At 38.6% G+C, this 26,398-nt stretch overlaps 1 protein-coding gene across 4 annotated transcripts in view; it reads left to right on the top strand.

The window, feature by feature from the left end:
• Positions 1 to 26,398, top strand: part of SCUBE1 (signal peptide, CUB domain and EGF like domain containing 1) — a 188,750-nt gene that overhangs the window by 42,187 nt on the left and 120,165 nt on the right. For all 4 annotated transcript variants that reach the window (XM_057370558.1, XM_057370561.1, XM_057370560.1 and 1 more), the window contains exon 4: positions 5,117 to 5,251. In XM_057370558.1, the coding sequence (XP_057226541.1) occupies positions 5,117 to 5,251 (135 nt within the window). The remainder of the gene's footprint in view (positions 1 to 5,116; positions 5,252 to 26,398) is intronic.

The following is a 26,398-nucleotide window of genomic DNA, read 5'->3' as shown; positions in this document are numbered from 1 at the left end:
AATATTTACTCTTTCTCACAATATTGGAAATTGGATGCATTCATTTAGACATTGGAGCAGCATTTTTGAAGTAAACAAAAGTTTTTCTTTTATCTAAAACTCATAATAAAATTAAATCTAACAATTAAATTGCAGAAGTAATTGCCCCATCATGTTGGGCTTATTGGAGATTAGAGAAATCCATACAGGAAAGATCCAGCAGGACAATGGTCTAGGAAGTGATTTAGGAAAGTTAATAGGTATGTGATTGCTGAAACCTGGGAGAACATATCTGCAATGGTTCTGTCCCATATCTACAATCTTGTCTTGAGTATCTACTACAGGACAGTGTCAAAGATGCTGGGCTAGATGCTATCTTGGTATGACTGTAGTATATCCAGGAATGTGTTTGTTGGTTTGGGTTTTTTTAATGAGACTTTCAACCAGCTTTCTGACKAGAAATATTCAGAATATAATGATTTTAAAATTATATAATCAGACACTTACATTTTCTGAGCCTGTGRCTTCTAATAATTTCCTTTACAAATGCAAAATATCTTAAGTTGTGTTTTGCTGGTAACAGATGAGAAAAGTCTGGACTACTGTTATCAGGAACTCATCTCTCTATCATGATGTTCTGCACTGGTAAAATAGGCATCCTAGAGATATCTTCCAAAAGTTTCAGAGTAGCTTAGTGAAGAAAAAATAGCAGGGTCAGCTCCCTGGATCATGAGTCAAAGTCCTGTTTTTAGAAGCCTTGATGCTACAGTAAGTACATTTTATTGTGGTTCCCAAATGCTTTGGAGACTTTGAAGACTCTGATTTCTGAGGGGCTTAAGTGTTTATGAAAATGCTGACATGAAAGAGAAATGTCAGAAGGGAGGGAGGAAGGAAGGAAGATCAGAGGAGGAAGCAAACAGTGGACATCCTGTTCTTGGCATTGACTTTGTGTAGTGTTTGCACTTTTGTGTCTTTCTGCTCGGGTTTTGGTTTCAGGTAYCCTTAGCAGACCTTTCTCCCTCCAAGGTATCCAAACAGGACWCTTTGTTGGAAGAGCTCCTTTAGGCCAAACACTGCAGGAAGCTCTGTGCCAGATCAGGGTGAAATACCAGTGAAGTTATGAAACACCAATGAAGTTAATTTGAAAAATCCATCAGATAAATTAAATGAGAAACTGAAAACATTTGTTTATTTAATATTTAAAACATTCATCTTTATCAGCTGTAATATTTCCTACCCTTTGATACTGTTCCACACTACCATTCTTCTGAGGATCTCATCTTGCTAAGGTACAGAACACGAGTTTGATTATATGAAGGCAGTGGGCCAAAAAGCTAGAGGTCTTATGCAAATTGAGATGTGCATTCATTTGCATAATGCTTCTGATATATAGATATAGCAATATATGTATGCATACATACAGCCATTATCTCTCAGTTTCTTTTGAAAGATACTTCTCCTTTCCCAGCGTTTCCCTGAGCTCGGTCTTGCCCTGGGTCATGGTTGTCTCTGATGAGAACTGACCACTCTGAAGTCCAGGCACTCCTCTCCCTGCAAGCATAGGTTTGTTACCAGTTTAAATTGTGTAGAAATCTTTCCTGCTTTTGTGGTGGTTGTCGTCTCCACTGTTGATTTGTGCTGGTAAGGAGTAGTTAAGAGCTGTGGRAACTGAGCTATTTCTAGGTGCATCCAGTAGCAGTTGTCTTTGGCCAGCATAATCACAGGACAGTTGTGTGTGATGAGCATTACAGAGAATGGCTTATGGACATTTATTCACTCTCTACTAGTTTTTCATCCTCTTTGAAGATGAGGGTTAGAGCAGCCATGTGGAATAACCATCTGAGCTCAGCTCAAGTGAGAATCATTTTCCATTCTTTCGTGGGTTTGGATTGTAAAGACKTGCTGAAATCTTCCTGCAGCTTCACCATGGGGATCATCAGTGGGATTCTGAGGCTCAGCTCTGCTGTAGGCACTGAATAATGTACTGTAGGAATCAGCACAATGTCAGGTGGGGAGGCCAAGCTGAAGATTTTGTCAGATAAGGAGGCTGGGAAATGGATTTGACTTCCCATACACCAGTTTAAAGGAATGTTGAGGCTGCCATCCTCAGAGACAATCTCATCCTGAATGATCAGTGGAAACTGATTTTGTGTAAAAGTTTAGAAAAGAAGACCTGTCTATTTATTCTAAATAAATAAAAATCTGTTTTATTAAGAATAGATGTTAAGAATATTACTCTATTAAGAATAGAGTAATAAATCAAGTAAGCTTTGTATTTGTCARTCATTTTCAGTGTTTTTACCATGTGTTTAGTTGGGACTTAGAGAAGTTGAAGGGTTTTTATGCCACAAGTGACTTCTTTCAAATCTCTAGAGGTAGGCCCTAGTGTCCAGTCTCCAGAAGGTGTAAACTGTCACATAGGGTTGGCAACAATTAAAGCTTCCGAGAATCTACCCTCACTTCTTCCAAAGCAGTCACTCGTCATGTTTGACATGTAGGGAGCCACCAAAACTGGAGCCAGAAAAKCTTTATCAAAAACCTGACTGATTATTTTGACGTTTACGTGGAACCAAATCTCTAGAAAATCTGGTCCAAAATTCAGTCTCATCCATGCTGCACTACCAATGTTTTCATGTTTAGGTAGATAACTTGAGCTGCATTGAATGAGAATTGTACAATGAAAGAAAGAAAAAGCCCCTTAGGCAGAACTTTGAAAAAATTCAGAAACAGTAAGGTATTACTCTGCCAGATCTACCAAATCTTGGAGTTGATGGAGTTCTCGGCATAACTTCAGAAGACTCTTTTATTCTATTTACTGAACTGGGTTACTATTAAACTGATAGGCTGATCATAAAGTGACTTTATTGAAAAGAAAGATTACCAAGTAAATAATTGAGTAAATATTTTCCAGGCATCCGTATCCGATAGACTGCTTGGTATGGTATRGATAGTAAGCAGTACTGCCTTTTAAGACTGCTGTAATGCAAAGTGCTCCAAAAAGCCTGAACCTGGTAGGACTGAGACCTGAGAAGAGAAAATGTAAATCCTGCACCATCAGGCCAAGATCATTGCAAGGCATATAATGTACAGTAGTTCTAGATCCCAGCTGTTTCATTTCTTCAAGTCCTCCTTTTCRTAAATGCGTCTTAAAATAAGTTTGAGGCAAATAATTGAACACAATTGGAAGAAATTATTCATATAAAAGCTTTTTAAAGAGTTTCAAATGTAATAATTTTATTCTAGCATATGGATTTGGGCTTGGTGGTAAATTGAGCTGTCTCTTTATGGGTGAGGTAAATCATTAGCATTTGCTATCAAGAGCAGAAAAAAATGTTTATAAATCATTGCATTCATTTCATATTATTCATCAGGGTTGAAAGGCAACTGTTCAAGTTACTTCGTGATACTGTAAACAGAGCTCTGGGCAGGCTGCACACTTTGCAGCGTAATTTGTTTGTGCGTGTACTGAGACTTTCCTTCACKAAGTGTTCAGCTAATCTTCCAGAGAGGAGAATCTAGATTCTAGGGTGCTGTTCTGAAGAAGCAAATTTGAGTTGGCACTAACAAGACAGCAACACCTCCTGACTCACAAAGGAAGGGTCTAACCAAGATGTCTTATTTATCTTTCCGTCTTGTGCAGCAATAGGCAAGGAAAGTCTTCACTTCCCCTTTTCCTGCACACTCCCAAGATCTCTGATGGGGTTATGAAAATGTTCAGGTCTGGAAAAGAGCACTCACTGAGGGAAGGGAGGATTTTGATACAGAAACTTTGAGTCAATAGAGCTTAACATTTCCTGGTAAATTAAAAAAAGAAAGGAGGACTGTCTACACACTTGCATTGTAGTTCAAGACAGAATGAGACTGCCCGGTTTCCCTGGGTGCTGCTCTAATTACCCCAGAGCTTTTTTTCCCTYGAAAAGAGCTATGACTGCTGTCATATGAAGTACAGGCAGCACAAACAGCCAAGCAAACTGCTGGAGCTCCCTATGTCCCTGAAGTAGTGACTGGCTGAGTTTCTGCAGCATTTCACAGCTTCCTGGCCTCGCTTGCAAGAGTACGAGTGAAAGCAGCTTGGGCTTACCTTAGTGTGTTGTGGCCAGTTCTGAAGGAATTAATTTCTGCAGGAGCTGTGCCAGCTCTTTTGAGGTTTGGAGTGTTGTAGATCATTTAGCTTTATTGTGGTTTTCTTGTCCCTTCCAAAAATAAAATGAAAGCAAAAACACACACCAACTCCCTTGCTGACATGTTGGCACATACTGTGAAATATCTTAACTGGCTGAAGACACTTCATAAAAAAGGAAAACATGGAATTTTCAGGTGGCAAGTTCCTTTTATCCAAAGGAAAACAAAGCAAAAAATAGATATGATTCACTTTCAGGAACAAAACAGGATAGTTGCAAAGTTGAATCAGATACCTATTAGTGGCAGTGGTTTCTCAGTGCTGAAACACCAATATGTGTTAAAAATTAGAGCATAAGAACAGTTATGCCAAAGAGAAGTGATGGGGGATAGGCCCTTAAAACAGCCAGTAGCTAAAGCTGCCTTTGTGGTTTATAGATTTGCCTATTAAGATGACAAATCAGACAGGGAACATTTAGATTTAAGGAGCCTTCTTTTCACTGAACAACATTAAACAAACTGACAAATAGGGGGTTATGCCTYCAGTAATTGAAACATGCAGTTCTGTTCAAGACCAGAACTTTATAAAGACTCTGTTCACCCAGTAATGCCCTTTATGTTTGCGTGCTCCCCCTGCTAGAAATTACTGTAGACCTGAGGTAWGTCTTTCCAAGTGGCGGGGGGATGACAGAGTGCAACCCCACACCTGGCAGATGGGAACACAACATTTTCAGGATGTTCATTGTGCGTTGGAAGTCAATTTGAAGCTCAGAATACGTGGAGATGTAGCTGGATTCCCCTCCCTGCTGTTTGAGGTTTTGTTTTGGTTTTTTTTTCATGTTAACTTTAAGTCTAGGATGCAGGAGTAATAATTAGAGGAATTAATTTGAATTAACTGATTCAGGTAGTCTTCATTAGCTAAAYTTACAGTGTGCCTTTTTGTGGATTCCTTGCTCTTCTAGATGTCTATTCTGAATTTGTACATTATCTTACATTTCTTTTTCCTTCTGTCTTCTAGATGTTGATGAGTGTCTGGATAACAATGGAGGGTGCCAGCAGATTTGTGTAAATACTATGGGCAGCTAYGAATGTCAGTGCAAAGAGGGTTTTTTTCTGAGTGATAACCAGCACACCTGCATTCATCGCTCTGTTGGTAAGTTTTCAGTTTTTATTGTGCAAAACGGGCTCTTTAGAATAACAATGTTCGTCAGAAAAGCTGACTGGGTTTTGTTGGTTTTGTTTTTTTCAATCTCTACAGTTCCCAAAATCATTTTACTGGTTGATTGGAATTGATTGATTCCTCTGCTACCCAAGCTTGCAGTAGAGCCATAAATACGACAAAGAAACAGGCTTTWGTTTGACACAGAAATTAAATTTGTTTCACACTGCAGACTTTGGGCAGGCAGAGACAGATTTTCAAATGATAACTTTTTTCTTCTGAGTTTCCAGGACTTATAAATTTCTYACCTGTTTAGAGCACCCATGTTTCACCTTTGAAAGCATGAATCCAAATTGAACAGCTCATTACTTTTATAAATTATACAGGTTATGGCTTTTTTTGCCAGTCATGTAATTCATTACTTCATTGCAGACTGATCATGGCTGATAYTATATTGACACAGCACTTTTCTTTGGTTCAGTACCATGTCCTAGGGTGGATTAAAAAACCCTTTCTCTGTTGCCTGTGYACTAGCAATAGAAATAAGGAATCCCTGCAAAACTGTGATCCTTGTCTGCTGCTGTTTTGGACTGGAATAAGCAGCTCTCCCTTTTCTATAGATGTCAGACATGGAAGACAAGTTTGAGTGGGAAGGGAGAAAAGAAAACAACATAGCTATAAATCTTTGCAATTAAGTGGACCCTTTCAATGTTCATTTGGACTTCTGTGACCCTRGCAGCAGTGGGAATATATGCTAGCAAACTCATTTACCAATAAGCAATACAGGATGACAAAGTAGCAAGATGAGACTGGTGATCAACAATGCAAGCATGCTGTAAATTTCAACAAGCCACAAAAATGCTTCTGAACTATTTCAAGTGACTAATATTAACCAGTAAATCGTTCTTGAACACAGAATATAAATTTAGTCACGCTGTTGACAAGAAAGCAAAATGTCATAGTGTAGTATCTCAGAAAGCAAAATGTCGTAGTGTAGTATCTCAGAAATGTAAATGTAATTTCTGGCACTGTGTGTCTGCTTAAACAGAACTGTGAAGACAAGTAGTAATTTTGATTTTCAGAATTGTGAAACTATGGAATATATTGATAGGTTCACTTTTTAGCATCGTTCTTAAGTTGTAAGTATTTTGATTATGACAAGAATATACAATTAAGCTACATGAACCAGTGCATTTTTTAGGTTGCTATCTAATACGTTTTTAGTCATTCTTTTCAACTTAAATAGTCCAAATTTTAGTCCAGTGTAAAGTAAGCCTGACATAAAGATATCCAACAGAGCAAGGAATAGTAGCTAGAGGCTTGATGAAAATCACTTGCAGAGTACTGCACTGCAATCATTATTTCAATTTGCACATTATAAAAATCYCCAGCTGTAATAAAAAAACAATTTAGTTATCTGAGATGGAAACTAATGAAATAAATGAAAAATGAGACTCTAAGGCAAAAGTTTATTCTAAGGAATAGTTTTATTGGGGGAAAAGGGTATGTTTTTATGGCAAAGATGACTGAGGGAGTGGATTTGAACACTGGTTGCTGTGTGCACATAATAAATATGCATGGGAAAATAYATTTGTGTTAACTTGTTTACAAAGAAAATGCCATATAAGATATTTAAGACATTTAATTTGAAGGAATATTTAAAAATTATTTTAGATCTGAAAAAAAAACCCTAGAAAACTATGAAATACACCAGCAGGGATTGCAGAGTGTTTTATGAACAAATGGTTTGCAGCTTTTCAAAATAACAGCAAAAATAACAGCAAACATGACACTCTGGTGTCATGATCCCCCACAGAAATACACTGTAGTGTCATGATCCCCCCACAGAAATACATCAGGTGGGTATGCTCAAGGAAGGAACTGAGATGAAATGGTCTCTCACTTGTCAGAGGTGCCTGAACTGCAAGCAGTAAACATGTATGGTGAGAAAGCAAATGGGTTTTTTAATATCTGTGTTTATTCACTTCCATAGGTCTCACTTGTAAATGCTGCTACCRAAACTGTTGTAAGACAAAAATACACACCAACATACTTAGCCAGAACGGTGCCTAGGGCTATATTGTGACTGTACCTCTGTTGGTAAACAAGACAAAGTGGACAAAGGCACACCATGCAGCCAGCACTGCAATCCAAACACAAAGGCACTGATTTGCCAAAGCCCTTTAGTGAGTTTTTTGATTCTGTGCATAATTAGATCCATTCACTGCAGTGTAGCTACGTTTCTAGCTTTGTGAAATGCATGGGCAGTCACAGAATGTTGGTGTCCTTGACATTACCTAAAGTCTCTCCAGAGATTCAGCTAGTCTAAAACCATCAACCACAAGGTTCTTCTTGCACCTTTTCCCTCCCATTTTCAAATGCCTTGGGAAAAAGGGAGAAGCATTGCAAGGTGCTTAGGGCATAACTGGAGCTGGGATGAGTTTTAGAAGGGAGGGAGCAGCACTAAGCCTGAGGATGCCCTGTTTACAGGCCCAGCYCATCCTCCTCAGCCACCAGCAAGGCTGGTGCTGATCACATGCTTGGAGCTCATCAGCACATTCAAGCAATGGGATGATTTTAGAGTTGAAAAGAGGCATTGGGTATTGGGAGTTGAGAGGAACGAATACATMGCGTTTTGCACTAATCAGGCAAAGGAGTGGTGTCTTCTGATAAGAGGTATCCTCCTTAAAATTGTTGGTTGCTGTATGAATTTTCTCCASTTCCTGAGATGCACTGTGCTTGTCCCAGTGTTTTTGGGATGTTTGGTGTCACCATGCTCCTACCCACTAGTTGTGGTTAAAAGCCCTATTGGAGTTCCTGGTAGGGGCTCATGTTCTTGTTTCCCAAATTACGTATTTGCTTACAATTCAGAAGTGTTATTATTTCCTATAGACAAAAATAATTAATGATCCTCAGAGAAATAATCATTTTATACTAGTGGGAGGCCAGGCYAACATTAAAGTCAGAGCAAATCCTGGTGTCCCAGCATTTGCTTTGTTTCACAGTCTTCATTACTGATGGCTTCAGGCTTACTGATTTCTTATGTTTTGTGTCAGTRCCTTTTGGGAGGATGCTATGCCCAGTACAACTTACCTCATTTATTTTCACATAAAATTTAATTTTGCTTTTCTGAGTCAGATTTCAGTACTAGTTTACTCACAATAATGATGGCAATAACAGAGAGCAAGAACAGGAGGGAGAATAAAGTAAGTGTAAAAGTGCTAACAGTTGTTTATCTTTGTACATATTAATTGCATTAGTAGGTATGCAAACTGGGAATTATACCAAAGACAGGGTTGTGTTTGTTTCCTCATGACTTAAAAAGAAATCTGAATAAAACAGCTGTTACTGTATCATCTCCAGCTCCAGAGGGAGCATGTGTTTTATAAATGTGGAGATTAGTATGGTACACTACAGCTGTGACTGAGACAGGTTAGTGGGTTACAGCATGTTTTTATTGAATTTGGCAATAAGACAAAAGCCCTAATTCAATAAAGCCTTGGGGCACATCCTTAAAATCCTAATTTAGCGAAGTTGTTTAAAAATCTGAATTGGACTTTAAAAGTRTCAAAATAGACAGAGTCCCTATAGATAAGCAAAGGAGGCAGAGAGATGGAGTGTCTTTATTGGCACTGAATTTCAGAATGAACACACTGAAGGATAGGGTACATCCCATTGCATTACAACTTACAAAAGCCATTGTGGGCAGCAGCCCTGGCTACAAACTGCTTCACCTGCCCAAATYCCTGGCTGAGTCCCACCTCCAGGGGAAAGTCTCCTAAAGTACAAAGATTATTTGCCTACAAGCAGCATACTTCAGGAGCTCTGTGGCTAAGAAGAATTCTACCACTTTAGATTCCATCCCCTGAATGGCTACCTCTAGCATAGTTGTTTTAGTGGTCTTATGTCTGCTCATCATTCTCTGCCAATGTTTTTATACAGCAAGTACCAAGTAAACTACAAAGACAGGTGAATTTTGSGTGGTAATTACATGTGGACAGAAGAGGTGGAAAAGTACCAGGCTATAGAAGGCTGAAATCATGGTGATCTCATCAAMTGGTAAAAAAGCTTTTTACACAGTTGTCACTGCCATTTTCAAGCCTGTTAAAAAACACTTGGCAAGGAAGGAAATGCTTTTTTACCTCCACTTATCCCATTAGCCTTATGTTCTTAACAGAGTTAGGGAATTTGACTTAAAGCTACCACAACTTAGCAAGACKCTCAAAACCAGCTTGTCTCCTTCTGTACTAGAAGTGTGTATGTTTAGTCACAGAGGAAAGGAAATATGCTAAGCCACATTGTCTTGCACTTGCTAAGTAGGTCTATAGAATGGCTTACTATGCTTGTGCTGATACAGGGAAATTTGTTAGATTTAATTATATGTTAAACCCTTGTTAATTTTCAGTAGTAGCGTAGGAGTCCTTTGGTCAGCTGACATCAAACAGGATTTTTAAGCCATCTTCGTTCATTTTTTTTTCTTCCTATTTTCCATGATTTCTTTTTATTCTTCATATGTTTTCTTAGTTCAGTGAGATTTTGTAGTGGCAAAATAATGCATTATGACTCCCTGTGAGGAAGTGCTCTCCCCAGTCACTTCCGGAAGAGTTACAGTTGGGATTTTGGGATTCTTTATTCCCAGCTCTGTGCTGATCCCYTGTGGGACTCTGGGCAAGAAGGTTATTGTGACTCAGAATTTCTGCAAAGCACTTCAGAGGACAGAGGTGTTTTTTCCTCCATAAAGCACARTAATCTATTAATCTTTAAATTTGTATAGAAGGGTGACTTTAAATAATTGAGTGTTKTCAGCACTGTTCCAGACTTTATGAAGTACAAGTTTCTCCTCTCAACAATGAAAGCTCTTCCATTATGATGTAACCATTTAAATGACTCCATTACCTGAACATGCCTCACCATGGCTAATACCCTGAGTACAGGCATTCCATTCACAGAACAATCCTATTTTTCTTTTTAAATTGGAATCCTMATATGATTGTAAAGGAATATACTTCAAGCAAACTTTAAGGAAGTCAGTTCATAGATAAAATAATAAGAAAGCATTTCAGGCAGCAGCTGTTTTATCTGGACAAACATGCTGCAATCTTGACAGCTTTTTCCTAAAACTGCACACATTAAGGCCTAAGTGWAATAGAAACTTGTGTCCTTATATARTCCCATTATACATTTAGAACAAAACATTCAATTTAGTGTCTTTCACAGAATATAGGACATATCTAGAGAGAGATATATAAAAGCATTTTTAAATCTCACTGTACCCTGTAAGAAAATTTTAACTTTTAAAACTGTGTAGAACCCACAAAAATTACTATACTTTCACTTCCAGAAGTCTTATTTGCTCCAGCTGCCCATGTGAAGAGCAACTTGCATTTTGTTTTTCCATTCCTCTGSACTGGAAGGGGGTTTTAGTTTTCTGGAGAAAAAATGCAACAGGTGAAAATACCTGGTATGAGTAAACTGTAATTTCTGCTAGACCTGATCTTCCTCCTTTTGTATATGAATGACTTATCTCRATTAGGACTCGTAAAATGATACTGGTGTAAAACTAGTTTAAATGTAATCTCACCAAAGTTCAGCTGTGAGGAGAAGCAGTAATCATCACAGAATCACATAAACAATATTAGGTGAAAGTTTAGGGCTAGATGTGAGAGTAAATAGAATCACAGAACAGCCCAGGCTGGAAAGAACCTCCAACCTTCTGTGGGTAAGGGAGCTTGGATGAAAGTATCAAGTGTCCTGTCCAGATCTTGAAAACACCATCAGTAGTGACTCCATTCTGTCCCTGGGGAGTTGTTTCACTGAATGGTTGTCCTCATTGTAAAAATTGTCTTTCTTAGGTTGTAAAACCAATAGAACCTTGGCCAGTGCAACTTGTAACCATTGCTCTTATCTTTTCTCCGTGTGGTTCCTTGTGAAAAGAGAGCCTCCATCATCTTTGTAGCTGYTCTCTAAGAGCAATAAAATTAAATCTATCCAAATAAAACTGCAAAAGCAGAGTTTTGAGTGTCAAAATTCCCAGTAGTATTTTGCTGATTGTTTTCCCCTTAGCTTTTCACTTTAAGACCTTCAATAAATGTGAGATTAAATGCTTAGAATGTCATAGAATTTCAGACAAAGGCATTCCACTTTTGCCTTACAAAAATWTTAAATGCATCTGAAATCTGAGGCTGCASTCTTTCTTTTCTATGTGAGAAAACTGAGGTGTAAATATTACAGTATTGTCTGTGACTACGACTGTGTCTGGACTGCAGGACAGATCCCATCCATGTGAGCAGCTGCAGTCCTGTTGCTCAGAGCAGTCCAGACAGAAACCAGGATGTGAGAAAATGCCATGTGACATGAAATCAAGGTAGAGTTTCAGAATAACCCAAGTTGCCTGTTTAAATACAGACAAGTTTATTGCAGTCCTCTGTTGAGTTCCTAGGGCCCAAGTCAGACCCGTATCATACTTACACTCTGCACATTCTACCTTGGTTTTATAGTTCACTTGCCTTCGGAAAGAAAAAAATCTAGTGTTTCCAAGTTTTCTGAGACTTTGAATTAGTTTTAATTCAGGAAGGAAACTAATTTTTTTGAGTAGTCAATACCCATTGTTGCTTTGCTKCAGCTGAGGTTGAATGCACTAGAAAACCAACACTTAGGATAAACTAGTGGTGAGTTAATTGAAACTCAAAGGAAAGGTTTCTTAACACAAGAACAACAGCAGATGACCAGATTTTGCAAAAATCTGGGGTTGAATTCCACGACTGTTGTGCAGAAGCTGTGCTCAACAGATACCAGACTTAAGTACAGTGATCAGAAAAGGCATAAGTATTTTTAAAAGATTATGGAAAATAAGATAATGCTAAGAAAATGAAAACCTAGATGTACTAGSAAACATCAATTCCTAGGTAATCTAGAAGTCATATGGATATAACACTTGAACAGTAGATGCACAATTGAATATGACTAAGTGATTAACCAAAACATGCAGATAATTTCTCAGTGAGCAAGAATCTGAAATAGTTTAATGGTACAGCATCTGTTTCTGCATGGCTCTATTGCCAATGCCTTTTGGTAAGGAAAGGATGCAAACTATAAGGGGGAAAATTAAGCTGAAGGTGCAAAGAAATAGGTCTTGGAAAGAGCAGCTGTTTGAAACACCCTGCAGCAAAATGACAGCCAGCCAGCTTGCCAGGGGCAGCACAGAATTTGTAAGTCAGATCAGAAATCTCTCCACACCTGTGTGTCAGAAAGTGCAGCGAACAGGCCATAGCTCAGCAGCTGAGTGAATGGCAATGCTGACAGGTTGGGAAAATTATACACACGAATGGGAAAACACACTGGAAAGTAGGACCTTAAAAAAAATTTAAAAAGAGAAAACAGGCAAAAGGGGCCTTCACACTTAATCATTCAATAGCGCTGGAAGTGAATCGATGTTCTGTTCATACTGTCTACTTTGGATATAGCAAAATTCTACTAAATAAAAGAACTGACATGTTTTCTAAAAGCTTCTAGCATCCAGTTGACTGAAACATCAGGTGARAAAGATCTGGGAAGAATATTAAGGCAGAGCATACTGGAAAAAAAGCTTTCATTGACACATGAACGCAACAAATGGACTCTGTTTTAAGTATACCATATGTTGTATTTGTCATGTGTCTCTCTCTGAATTCAGGGCCTCCTCTGAATACTGTGTAAAAATGCTCAGCATCTTTCATACCTACTATAGTCACTATGGGTYTCTCCATGTGTGTCTTGTATTTTTCACTGTGCAGAGGAATCAGTCACAGACCATGCTACAGGCACTCTTCCTGTTTTCTGCTCTTCATGACAAATGTCAGAGATGTGATCCAGCAGGAGCTCTAGAAACTGATACTGCAATATGTTTTTGGTTATGAACTAGTAGAAATTCAAGACACGAATACCAAATACCTGTTCATATAAACTGTTACACTCCTATATGGGGTATGCGTTTCATGAGTTGTTAATTATTCAGTTCCATGTAATTATGTTTGAGGTTGCTCAGAGCTATTCTGAATTAATTTAGGTGTTAATGGTAACAAGAAGGAAGGTGCTTATATTTCATAGTCATGTATTTCAAGCCTAAGAATGCTTGCATGCTTTGTTAAGTTTCACATCTTAGAAGTCACTGTGAATGCTCTTGTAGCAAGAACTTTGTAACAGCACCATGAGATATTTTTAAGAGGGGACACAAAGGAAGAAGGGAGTGAGACAAAGGTATGTCAGGTAAACAGAAAATAAGAGAAGGAGGAAGAGAAACAGCCAGCCAGGTGGGAATGAAGTGGAGGAGAATAGATAGAAAATGGAAAGAAGGGTGAAAAACAACGTAAGGCAAAAATCCATGCTTCTTTTCTCTCCTTAATTYGCTAGCTCACCAGTAACATTTCTTTTCAATATCCACTCCCTTCGAGTTTTCACTYAGGTAACTTTTCTCTTGCATAAGCCACCGTATAGTCATAGGACAGTCTTGGTAGCAGTGTCTTTGGAATATTTTTGTTTTCTCAGTGGAATAGATTGTGTGCTGAGATTGCAAAGCTAACCTACAACAATCATGTCATCAGGATGATTCCCCCGCAAGGGTTTCAACTCCTTTGCTGCTCCCAGGATTCCAGAAATGCAGAAACAGAGCTGTTATGTATAACAGGGAGGAGAGAATCATGTTGAAGTTAGTCTCTGAACTGTGTTCGCTATTGATAAGAGACTGAGCTCGTGCAGAAAATCAGTAAACCTGGAGTTTGTGCATGATGTATGACTAATCATTTTCCAGAGGCTGTGCCTGATATATCAGTGGTGAGAAGCTGCAAGTAATCTTTCTTCTCTTGTTCCATTATAAAGCATTCACCTGGGAGTGAAAGCAATAGCACTTTTAGCCCCCTTTGATGTGGAGTACCTTCTTTAAAAGTTCTGTGTGTTTATAGCTCACTAAATCACTGCACGTGCGATGTAAGCCCATATTATCCACTTCGGTGCTGCAAGCATTTTGTTACACTGATGGTTTACCAGAGCTGGCAGATTTTCTGCTTGCACTTTACATGGGCAGAGGATGGTAAAATAGCTGCTATCTTCAATCCATATCAAACTGCAAAGTACTAGAAAGGCCAAAACTAAGAGCCTCCGTGCTAAAACATTAATTTTTAACAGAAATCCACATGATTTGTGTTGGCATTTCAGTATTTGTGTAATGCGAATTGGTTATTTAAACTGACATTTCTTCGTAAGRCTGCAAATGGAATGTAAGGCTCAAAGATGGGAAAGCAGGGATGTGAATGTTCTTATGCTGTGTGTTCTCTTTCTGCCTGCTTCAGAAGTGAACTCCTAGTTCCTTGTTTTTCTAATCACTAATTCGCTAGAAGATATCTCAGGAGTTAACAAAAACTACTGCAGGGCTCTAAACCCCTCTGAAAGAGGAGCTATTATGCCATGCGCTGTAACTTAGAGATATGGGAGGCAGAAAAATAATTTGCCTACAGTTACACAGAAAGGCTGTAGAAATCACAAGAGCTTTCCAGAAAACCTGTGAAGAGATCATTTGCCAGTGCATGCAGTTTAACTGATACTGTATTGATTTCACCAAATCTGTTTTGTTAAACTGAGTATCTGTTTTTATGTATGCTCCTACTATGAACAGAATGCAGATACTCTGAGCCCCTTTCTTTTGGTCTGTTATTTAATGCCCTTCTTTCATCCCTGGTGCACTTTAACATCAGTGATTGATGAATTACGTGTACACGTTTAGAGGTCAAAGTGTAGCACAGGGAGCCCAGTGGATAACAGTGCATTTTGCAAATCCTGTTCTCTCCCGCCTTTCCTTCCCACATTTTTGTTCTCTTTGTTCTCTATTGGCTCAGTGTTGTAAATTGAACGGTTTCTGGTGGTGCCAGGCAGATTGACTGCTCACTGAAATTCAGGATGCCTGCTGACTCTCTGTACTGTGCCTTTGTACAGGGAAGGCAGCAAAATTGGCATTGGAAATGGATATGTCTGAGAAGGGAGGAGGAATTGCAACCACCTGAACAAGTTAACAAAATGTTGTTAGCATTATTTTTGAAAGATGTGTGTTCTCCCACTAAGCCAAATTTTGTTCACTGAAATAGCTGATTTTTCTGGAATAATAATAATAATTATATATTTTTAGAAAATAAAAAATTAAACCCCCAAACTTCAAAACTCTGAAGCATTTAGAACTAGAGGTATTGGCCTTGGCACTGTGTGGAAGTGGTGGTTAGGCAGCCTCGTCTGCCTGCATGAGTGGCTGTTTATGGCACTGAGTATCCGTGAAGCCTCTCATCAGGGAGAAAGGCTGGGACAAGGAGCAGCCCAAATATGAAGCCTGATTTGCTGGGTAAAGGAATATGTTCCTTGTAGTGTCTCTGAATCACCCATTTCTTTTCCCAGCTGAAATCCTCAGTGTTGGGGGAGCTTTGCAGGAAAAGGCCAAGTGAAACAAACCCAAAGGGTGCTGCCAGCTCTTCCCAAGGCCACATCCAAGTAGTGCTGGAGGTGAGACTGGCCAGCCTGGGCAGCAGCTTCTCTGCCTGCTCTTCTCCAGTACTGAGATTCTGYTCCTCACCTTTCCAGACAAAATGCTTTCAGGGCTTCCTCTAAGCTTCCCATTTGGCTTAAGTGCTTACTTAATAGATATTTAATTATTCTGCTCTAATTTAGGTCTCAAAAACATATCATTTAAAAAAAAAAAAAGCCTGTAATGAGCTGTTTTAAAGCAAGATTTGTAGTTTCCTAGGCATATCTGTGTCTCACACTTGAATCCTGAGTAGTACGTTTACCTGGAGATTTATTTTTTGCAAATCCTTCTGTGTAGARCCAAACATGGCTTTGGAGCATTTGTCATTAGTTCAAAATACCTTGTGGTATTCAATCTTCTGAGAATTCACAGGAGACAGTGAGTTGTCTTGCTGCACTGTCTCTCAGAGAGGCTGACCACTTACTGGCCCAATGAACACTGAATTAATCTGGAAGATTACCTATTGGGAGCTCACTGAAACTCTCCATAAAACAGCTTCAAAATAAAGTAAAATGCAAGAAAAACAGTAAAATCCAAGGAACACCGGTTGTAATACTCAGATYCTTTAAAAGGATCTAAAGGATCCGCCCTGGTGGGAGCAGAAGAGCTCCTTTGTGGTTTTTRTGTTGTTTTTGTTGGTTTTATGCAACAGGGACATTAGGTGACTAAAGGAATTTTCCTGTTGTCTGGACTGTGGATATGTTGTTTAACCCAGATCTAGAGGTATATGTAGTAGCACTTCTGAATGAAATTCACTTTTTCCTATGAGCTATCAAGTGCTTAAACCCAAAAGGTAAATAAATATACCTCCAGCTTATTTATATGTATGTCATGTGGTTGAATATTTTGAGAGTTGTTTTGTTTTTTTAATTTTGTCCAAAACCACCTGCAAAGGCCTCATTTTCTCTCAGTGTTTTTTATGACTCATTTTGTGAAGATACTTCTGTGCTGAGCCATATGAAGTTGAGCTGTGTCAAAAGCAGCATTGTGATCAGAAGTGTGGCTGYGTTGAAGCACATCCCATTTTTCCTGTTTCATATTTATTCTCTCTTTGGACTTCCACAAGTTCTATTTACAGGCAGAAGCAGGATTTCCTTGCTTTYCAGTATGGCATGATGTCAGGAAAAACACTGCCATTTTTTTTTGCTTACCTTGACCACCAATAAATACTGTCCCAAATTAAAATCCATGTTCAGTATTTAGCTGATGCTTTTCATCAAAGTGTAGAAATCAAATCCAGTTGCTTATCAAGAAGAATTCTATTTTTTTGTGTTCATACATGCACAACAATATTGACTGCACTCTGTTTAGTCTTCTGCTGACCTCTTGCAAACAGCTTGTAGATTCTAAAGGATTTACTTCGCCTTTAATTTCTTGGATCATTAAGCCAGGGATGGCTACAAACCAGATATGCTGCTAGCAGATCTCACGTTTATATCCATAAGGAACTCTGCCAATGTWTCTGCACCTTCATTCATCCTATCCTTTCACTTCCTTACTCTTTTTAAAAAATGAAATRCCAGTTTAGTGTATGCCAGGTGTCTAGGATGAAACAATACAGCATTTCTAGCCTATGAAATCTGCAGAGGCCAAAATCTGCTCTGGTCCCTGCTGTAGTGTTCTCTCTGAAAAGAAGATGAGATGCAAGCCTGATCAAACTGAAGTCCACAAAATCCCAGCAGTTTCAGTAGGATTCGAACTGGCATCATGAGCCTGTGAACATCTGCCAAGAACAGAGATTGAATCAGAAGGTGAAGCAAATTATAATTATTTCATTGTTCAGCTAAAGAAAGTAATGAATAACTGTTCTATATTTGAACTTCTCAATTCATGCAGAAGACATTAGCAAATCATTTTGCTAAACTAGAGGAGAGGTGTCTTTAGGTCCCATGCAGAGCTGTGAGATAGGCTAAAAAGCRAGAAAGAAACCAAGATATGCCAAGTAGATTGAAGGCAATTTAGTACTGAAGAACATACTTGTAGAGCAATTGTATAGCCTACTACTCCCAAATTCCACTAATGATTGTTATGGTAGTGAGAGCAGAGTTATGAACAGGTGATGCTCTTCACTTTAGCACAGAAGAGAGCCTGCAAGTGCTACGGTGAAGAAACTAAACTGTGATGCTAAATAAGCTTCAATGCACAGAAAAAGAGCAATGATATGACAGCAAGTGTGGTTTGTGTACACAGTGGATGTTTCTCACCCTGAATGTGCCAGCAGAGCATATAGAGCACTGACAGAAGCAGGTTCTGCCACTTTCATACCATTATTGCCCTGTAAACATTTCATTCATCTCTGAAGTACAACTTGCAGATTAGACTTCCACTCATTGTGTTCTTGATCGCATTTGGTCTTAAATGGCTAATAACATAGGACTGCTATTTCAGGTGCCTCCACATGAAATCTGATGCTGAGTGCCCCAGAAAAAAAATTAACCATTTGTGACAGGCATGGAATCAAATTTGCTGCTTTGTGGAAGATATATTTGCCTATGTATACCCACTATGTGTCTATTTTAGCTGCTGGTCTTAGTATTTGAACAGAGAGGCAAGAGGAGGAATGTAAATACTAGTGACAGTGAAAGCAGAAATTATGTTGGTAATGTTCTTGTTCAGATAACAAAGGATTTTGTTCCTTGAGGTAACTGGAAAATGACTTTTGAATGCCTTAATGGCACCCTCTGAATAAATCTTGATAGCAGGTAACTTATATCAAATGGCAATATATTCATCATCTCCATGCTACACCCATCCTCATTCCCAAGCRCCTCTCACTTTTCCCCTGACCTAGACACTGCAATGTCGCCTTCCAGACTGTGAATCACTCTTCTCTCTCCCTTGTGCCCCCACCAAATGTTATCATCACACCTGCTTGAACCCTGACATTTGATTTGTGTAAGCTACGATTGCTGTATGTCTCAGCATTTTATGGCATTTTATTCAGATTCCTCTTCTGAGGTAAACTCAGGGAAAACAGAGCAACATATTTCATTTTCACAGAATGGCAAACTCTCTCACCGTTAAAGCAAAGCCACTGAAAAGTTTAGAAGTTTTTCATAACTAAATGGCCATTTTGTATTGCAACTAGAAAACACATGCTTTTTTTTTAATTCTTTTTTTCCCTTCTTAGAAAGCAGTAAGTTATGCCACCAATGTATATATATTTAAAATTTGTGTATACAAATACATGGGCATTTTGTAAATATGTATTCCTAAGCTATCCTTAAAAGCGGCTGCTGTGACCCCACTCCTTGCTTGCTATACCCCAGGGAGGCAGCATTGATTTTCTTCTCTGAGTTTTGCAGGCTTTAATGAAAGCAAGGGAGAGGCTTATGCCTACATTGCAATTTACTTTAATGTATGGGCAGTCTTTCAGACCTTTGTTGTTGGGACTATTCATGTGCCTAAGTGTTTTGCTGGATTGAAGCCACAGAGCAGTTAGCAAATTAGTGCACATACCAGGGTATGGCATTCTATTTCTTCTTTCCAGACAGTTTGCATTTCCAGTATTTGTGTAGGATATAGAGTGACAAGCAGTTCATTTGCTTCATTTGCGAAGTTGTATGTCAAAAATTAGGTGTCTTCCTAGTAGTTAATATTTCTACATTGCTTTCTGACAGATGATCTTCCCCTTTTCTTCCCATCCAACCTGCATTCCCTACAGAAGAAATGTATGTGGTGGCCATTGTTGCCATACTTTCTTATATTCTGTAAAGGAGTATTGTATCCACCGTTTTGCTCATGGTATGTCCCAGACAGTGTCAAAAAAAAATTTAGCTGCCGAATAATTAGAGTGATAGTGACAACAGGTATTCATTGCAGGCAGACAGAAGCTTCTCTGAAAGCATTTTTCGAATTCTATGCTTCCAGCTTGGAGTGTGCGAGAGTAGTTGTGCATCTTCTTTGGAATGAAATTTTGACAGTGGCATTTGAATTGGAAAAACATGTATTTCTATACAACTTATTAGGCAAGACTTCTCACCTTGCTAAATGATTTGTAATCTTCTGTCTTCATTCTTCTTTAGTAGCAAATTGCCCAGGCGAGCTGAGGATCTTCACTCTTGCACTGGCACTGCTTTTTGTGGTGTGTGCTCTCAGTCACCAGCCCAATTATTCCACATGTGTGTTGTGTCCCACTTTCCACTTCTGATTAATATTTGGTGGCTTTCTCAGAGCAAGGTCATGCCCCAGTAGAGCCAAAAACAACAGAATTCCACCTTGCAGAAGGCAGGGCTGCTGACGCATCTTACCTTGCCTGTTGACACTATTTCCTGGCATTCTAGCCTTTYTCTGTTCTGCATTATGATGCTGTCTCCATGCTGGGTTGCATTAACTTTTAATTCATGTGTGGACTAGTAGACCAGAAGTTATTTTAAGGCATGGCTRTGCATTGTTTTCTCATGCTGCAGCTTCTGAGGTAGTTACCTATATTTCAATAGAGCACTTTTCATCCTGAAGTTTCCCAGGGTGCTTTAGAGATATGATCCTAGGAAATTACATTACCCCATTACGTCTGGACACAGATAATTGAAAATATGGACAGCATGGGATGTACATACAGGAAATGATGGGTTTTACTGGAAGCAAACTGTTATGCTTCCAGTAGTGAAGAACACTAGAATCTAATGAAGAGAATGAGGAGCTGGGGCTTGTTTTCTCTTCACCATCTCCCTGAAGAACACCTGGAACTCATCAACTGAGAGTGTATAGAAACAGGTGGAGACACAAACCTTAGGTTTGTCGTTGTACAGAGTGGATATGTGGATATGCAACCAGGGTTAAAGAGTTGACAGCAGGTGGACTCATTCCTTGAAAAGGGAGAAGCTCTGTATGAGAGAGAAATAAGGAAAGAGGGGTTTATAGAGAAAGCCAAGGTGCAAGTGGTAGCTACTCTGTAGGTRAAGAGAATTGGAGTAGTAAATTGCAATGAATATCATCACAGAACAAATCTGGCAATGCAGTAGTTGTTGGCCAACATTACATTAATTTGGGAGTTGGTCACAGGGATCCTGATTGGTCCCTTCCAGCTAAAGATAAGTTGCAATTCTGTGCTTAAGGAAGTTACCAAGTAAACCCAGCAAAWAGGACACCACCTCAGGAAGATATAACTAGACAGGGATCAGAGAATGACAGAAGATAATAGGATGGGTGATGTTACAGAAATAGAGAGGAAAAAAGAAAGAATTCCAGATCCTTGTTTGGAAGTCTCCCTTGCATTATCTTCCCTTCCCCATAAGAAGAGGCTAGTAGTTCCACTACCTCTGTGGGTTAGCATGTCATTTTTTTTTTTCTTTATCCGAGGGCTCTGACCAGAAGCTTCACTGAGACAGGGCMATGAAGAGACAGGTTCTGGGCAGTGTATGTACTTGGACAGATGTAAAGAAACCATTGTACTAGAAGATACTTTAAAGAAAGCATATGCAATTTTTCTAATTTCAGGGACACACAAGATGCATCAGATTGCTTTGATGAGCTCTCCTATCTTCATTGGGATACAGAAGGGAGTAATCTCTACCCTGTAAAGTTATCTTAAATCTCTTGGGAGAGGGATGAGTAGTTCAAAATTCTTCTTTTCAATTGTTGTAAACAGTCTCAGTAAAAAGTACTTAGTGGTAAATGTGTTGTATTGCATATAGTAMAATGCTCTGGGTTTGTTTAGCTACTGAAAAGTTAGTGGGAAATGTGAAAGAAAATATATCTGGGTACAGTAAAATCTATCTGTATTTATAGAAAGTGTATTGTCATATGCTGACTCATAAAAGTGTAAATGCTTTCACACACCAACTTCATTCTGAAGATGCTTTCTAAAGATGTGTTGATATTAAGCATGTAAGGAATAGRTGCTGATGTTTTGCGGTAGAGAGAAGTTACTGTCTGACACAGTATAAGCACAGTGCAATATTTATGCAATTGTCAAATTCTCTGCTTTGGATGGTCATTTGCTAAGGTAATTTTCACTCCTCATGTTCTCAACTGGCTTGGGTTGGCAGTACCATTACAACCAACAGGTCTCAGGATGACACAACTGGTGCCCTTTGGTTTTTAGTCTCTGATTGTAAGTAAATGGATCCGTTCTGAGATGCTGTGAGGGAAGAGGACTTAACARCTGCTTTCAAAATCTGTGGAAAATGTAGTCATGCTGTCTTTAGCTGTTCCTGCCAGAAGAATACAGTGGCTGTGTGTAGCACCCTCCTGTGGTGTCTTGTGGCTTTTACTGCTGCTTTCATTTTCTCCTCTGCTCTCTCTTTATCAAAGTTAAGTGTCTTGATACTCACAAGTTGTAACCAAAGCTGAGGACAGAAGGGTCTACCATAATGAGTAATTCAATGAGCTTTCCATATGGGTCTTATTCTTATTTCTGGATACTACCACATCTTTTCCCAAATCTGCCTGAAATCAGGATTTGTAAAATATTTATTACTTTAATCTTTGGGTTTCAGAATGTATTTCGTCTCAAGGTAATTGAAAGAAGGAGCAATATTGTGAAAAGGTAGGTGTAGTATGAGTAAGTGTGCTGGTGACATCCCTTTTCCTCTATTTCTGTCCCCTTTTCAGAGCAAGAAATTGTTAGTCATGCTGAATTAAGTTTAAAGTCTTCATTTGGAAGCATTCACCTGAATGGTTTCATTTACTTCAAGAACTGAATGTTTCCAGGGTGCAGTTCAAGCAGCATTGGTCTGCTGTGATGCTACTCCATTCCATACATTCTATTGTATTCTAATTATCTTCATATATAAACACTGTAATATCACTCTGCATCATCTGTAGAAGTTATTGCTATATTGCATATAGCTATGAAATATATTCACTATTTCTCTATTGCATATAGCTTGTTTGTATTCTCATGTTTTCCACATGATATGTGTACAGGATCTCAAAATTCATTTTCCCTTCTTCCATTCACCTCCAGGAATGATGTGTCTCTGCAATAAACTAACTTTACCTCAGAATTGCACCTTAATAAAGAAGTGATTCTTTTTTTTCTTTCTTTTAGCTAGGTCATTCACAGTAAGGATTTTATAGTTACTTTGAAGATGATGAAAAACTGGGTGTAGAAATCTTTTAAGATAAGCATCAAAAAGTTGATGATAATTCAGTAGCAAGGCAATGTGGAAAATTGGGGTGACATCCTTGTGCCTAATCTAGGTATCGCACTGCAGTTTTTTGTAGTTAATACCAGCATTYTGAAGCACTAGGGGTTTGGAGCTTGGATTATCACCTTGCTCTAGTCCCACTCAAAGAAGATAACATCAAGAGTTACTGCAGCCAGGCTTAGGGGCCATTCTACTTTTTGGACACAAGGTATATTGTCTTATTGTGAACTTTGCTGTGTTAGGGTTAACTTGGCAAGGAATGCAAGAGTTTTCTTCAGCTGGGCATAGAGATGACCAATTTTAATTCACAATTTTAATATTTGACCTAAAGAGCTTGAACAGTGTCTGCAAGCTAGTTAGAATCCTCTGTAATCTGCATTATTTACTGTGGATCAGCATTAGTCCCACTTTTTTATGATGACACTTTTAGAGGCACAGCTGAAGTACATTAACAATTGCACAGACTGCTTCTGTTCAAGCCTTTGGTTCCTTCAGGGGCAGATTTTTTTTTCTCTTTTTTTCCCCATTTTTTTAAATGGATAAGGTCTGCTACCTTCCTAATAAAAACAGACACCATTCCATATAGATTTGGAAAATAGTCATACTAAAATTAGGTTGAACTGATAGRTTTTAGACTCTTATCTCCTTTTGTATAATACTAAATTGCTACTACATGTCTCTGTAGAAACAAGAATGGTTAGATGGGTGATGGAATATAGGCTGACAGAAAAGCACTAATTAAATACTGGTTTGCAAAGCCCTCATTGAAATTCATAGCTTGGTACCTTTGGGAACTTGAAAGCAGAGGAGATGGAAAGATTTCAATTAAAAAGGTATTTGTATGGTTCTTTGTGAAGCCAATCATTGCCTTTTAGTATAAAGCATGTAAGTATCTAATACACTTTACAAACATCAAATATCTTGCCTTGAAACAATGAGTGTCTTAATAGGTCTCAGAGCAAGGTACTTTGAAATAAAATAAAAATCTCACAGACGTAAAATTTTATTCAAATTAAGACTCTGCAGGGTTTTCTAGCACAATAGCAGCCTTACATAATTTCTGCATTGACTGATTAGATTATTTGAAAGGAAAAATATACTCGGAAAAAAGGAATACTGTTTTTTAATAGCTAGTTATGTTTATCTATAGTTGTAGTTGCYATTTAATTTTTAATGTACATAATGATTGTTTTATTCTTGCAATACTTTTAGATTCTTTTTTTAATTCTAGGKATTTCTGTAGCATGAACCCCTTATTGAATTGGTGTCTGGGCAACAAATAGCAGAAGTATAGCCATATGTGGCTACAAAAGATCCCCAAGGCCATCAGTTGAAGTCAGTAACAAGAGATACACAGTTCAGAAGGGTTCAGGGAATTGTATTCCAGATGCAACTAAATACCACGAGTCACAAAGCGCYTGTCAGCAAAACAAATTCAAAACTTACAGTGGAACCACAAAAGCCTCAACTGTAATTTACCACAGTAAGAAAAAAACAAAAATCCAGGCCATTGCCCGATCCATAGATTCTTGAAGACATGGGGAGCTTAAATGAAATTCCCAGGTAACTCTAGTGTTCTTTGTCCAGTTAGAAGAGACAGCACGTTCAGAGACATTACTCTCAAACTGTCTTCAAATAAGAATTTCTCTTCTTCCTGCATTTCATGGTCAGAATCTGAAGAGAGTGTAGCAATAAAACAAACACTGACAGGTGCTTGTAGCAGCTTTTCTAAGAGCAGTAGAACCTACCCTGTCTAAGAAGTGTTCATCTTCCATCTTCTTACTGAGTCATGACCTCTGTCTCCTACGTACCCAAGCAAAGGCGGGACTTTTACATCACACCTTGGAGAATCCCCAGTGCAAGTGCAAATGATGGGATTCAGACCAAAGTGCCTGAGCAGAATGGAGCCAAGGAAATTTTGCAGAGTCATTTGGATCTCAGATCTCGTGCAACACTCAAAATCGTGTCTTGAAGCCACGAAGTTTTCACCCTGTCAATCTCTTGGTTTTAAATGTGCAGGGCTTCTTGGCAGGAGCACAAATGGCAGCATATTAAATCAGTGCCCTTTCAAGGCAAAATTGTATATGAATGTAATCTTTTTTGCTGTGTCTGGGTTTGTGGGGGCATCTGTGATGGCATGAACTGTGAACTGCTGCATCATTGGAAGCAGCAGAGTGYTAAATAGGCTCCACATTAAATGCAAATACCAACAGACAGATCATTCTGATGAGACAAATTCTACCTACTTTACTGAGTGACAGGGGGATGTAATAGAATGCTTTATTTGAAATAAATTCTTTTATCTAATGCCACCCCCCAAATCCTGCTCATCAACTCTTTTTTTTCCCCAGAAGTGGCCTTAACTTTTAGCTTGATCCACAAGCCCCTCTAGTGAAAGCACTTTCCTGATTTTATTTCTGCAGATTTCTTGTGTCGAATTGCATGAGTTATGTCCATAAAGAAACTTCATTGTGACTTTGTTATCATGGAGCATGATTCAGGAGTCAGAAAATAACTGTGCTTTAGGGCCTGTTTGTTGTCTCATGGTCAGTGGAATGCTTTCTCGATACTCATGCCCACATGCTACCAGTATCACCCTTGCACAGTTGCRCGAGCATAATTTCCCTGTAAACAAAAATAACATTTAAAAATAACCACAAATGATACCAATAGTAACAGGTAATAACAATAAATATCACTTCATTTTTTTTGTAGCTATGACTGCGTTTTATTTCGAAGTAACAGCTACTTGAAAAGCACGGATGCTTAGGCTTGCATTTTTCAGTTGAGGTATTGTTCACTTACTTTTTAACACATTCTGTTCATAACTTGAATTAAAACATATAGTCTCTTCATTTTTTTTTTAACTTTTGGCCATTCATTCTTGGTAATTCTGGCTGTTCTACAAAGGTTTAAACATAGTAAGAACATAGTCTACTGGAGGCAAAGCTTGTGCATTTTACTCTCTGAAAAAGCACATAACTATCACTTAGGTGATGAATATTTTAGCAGAGGAGCTGGCATTGAGCAAGATRATGCTATTTTCTTTTTATATCACTGAGATCTAAAAAAAGTTACATCACTGTGGTAATTGCAGTATGAGTGGTGAAAATCTCTAATGTAATGCRTGTGTTTTGTGGATGGTGCTGTGGCTAAAAAGTATATTTAGGTAGCACTACTGAAGGGCTTGTGGAAAACTAGTATTAATTTGTATTACAATAGCTTTTAGGTCTGGGTCTATTGTGTCAACTTCTCTATGCAGAGAGAGAGAGAGACTGAGAGGTTGAGACTCTCCATTCAGCCAGACAAAAGATGTGTATCCCTACTTTACAGGCAAGGAAGCCTGGTATTCAGAGGGCTCCCTAGAGAGAGAATGCTGCCTCCTGATTTCTAGACCACTAGATTCCTAGCCTTCACTAACTGTGTTGGGCAAGATCTCACAGACAGACTGTTCATTAGTTGAAAAATCATGTTTATATAATCTGGAATGATAAGCAGATTAACAGA

Source organism: Malurus melanocephalus, unplaced genomic scaffold (assembly GCF_030028575.1).
Source record: "Malurus melanocephalus ecotype Western Australia unplaced genomic scaffold, MMel_1.1 scaffold_128, whole genome shotgun sequence".
NCBI classification, from domain to species: Eukaryota; Metazoa; Chordata; class Aves; order Passeriformes; family Maluridae; genus Malurus; species Malurus melanocephalus.
The sequence above is the reverse complement of the archived record's forward strand: the minus strand, read 5'-3'. Positions and strand labels throughout refer to the sequence as shown.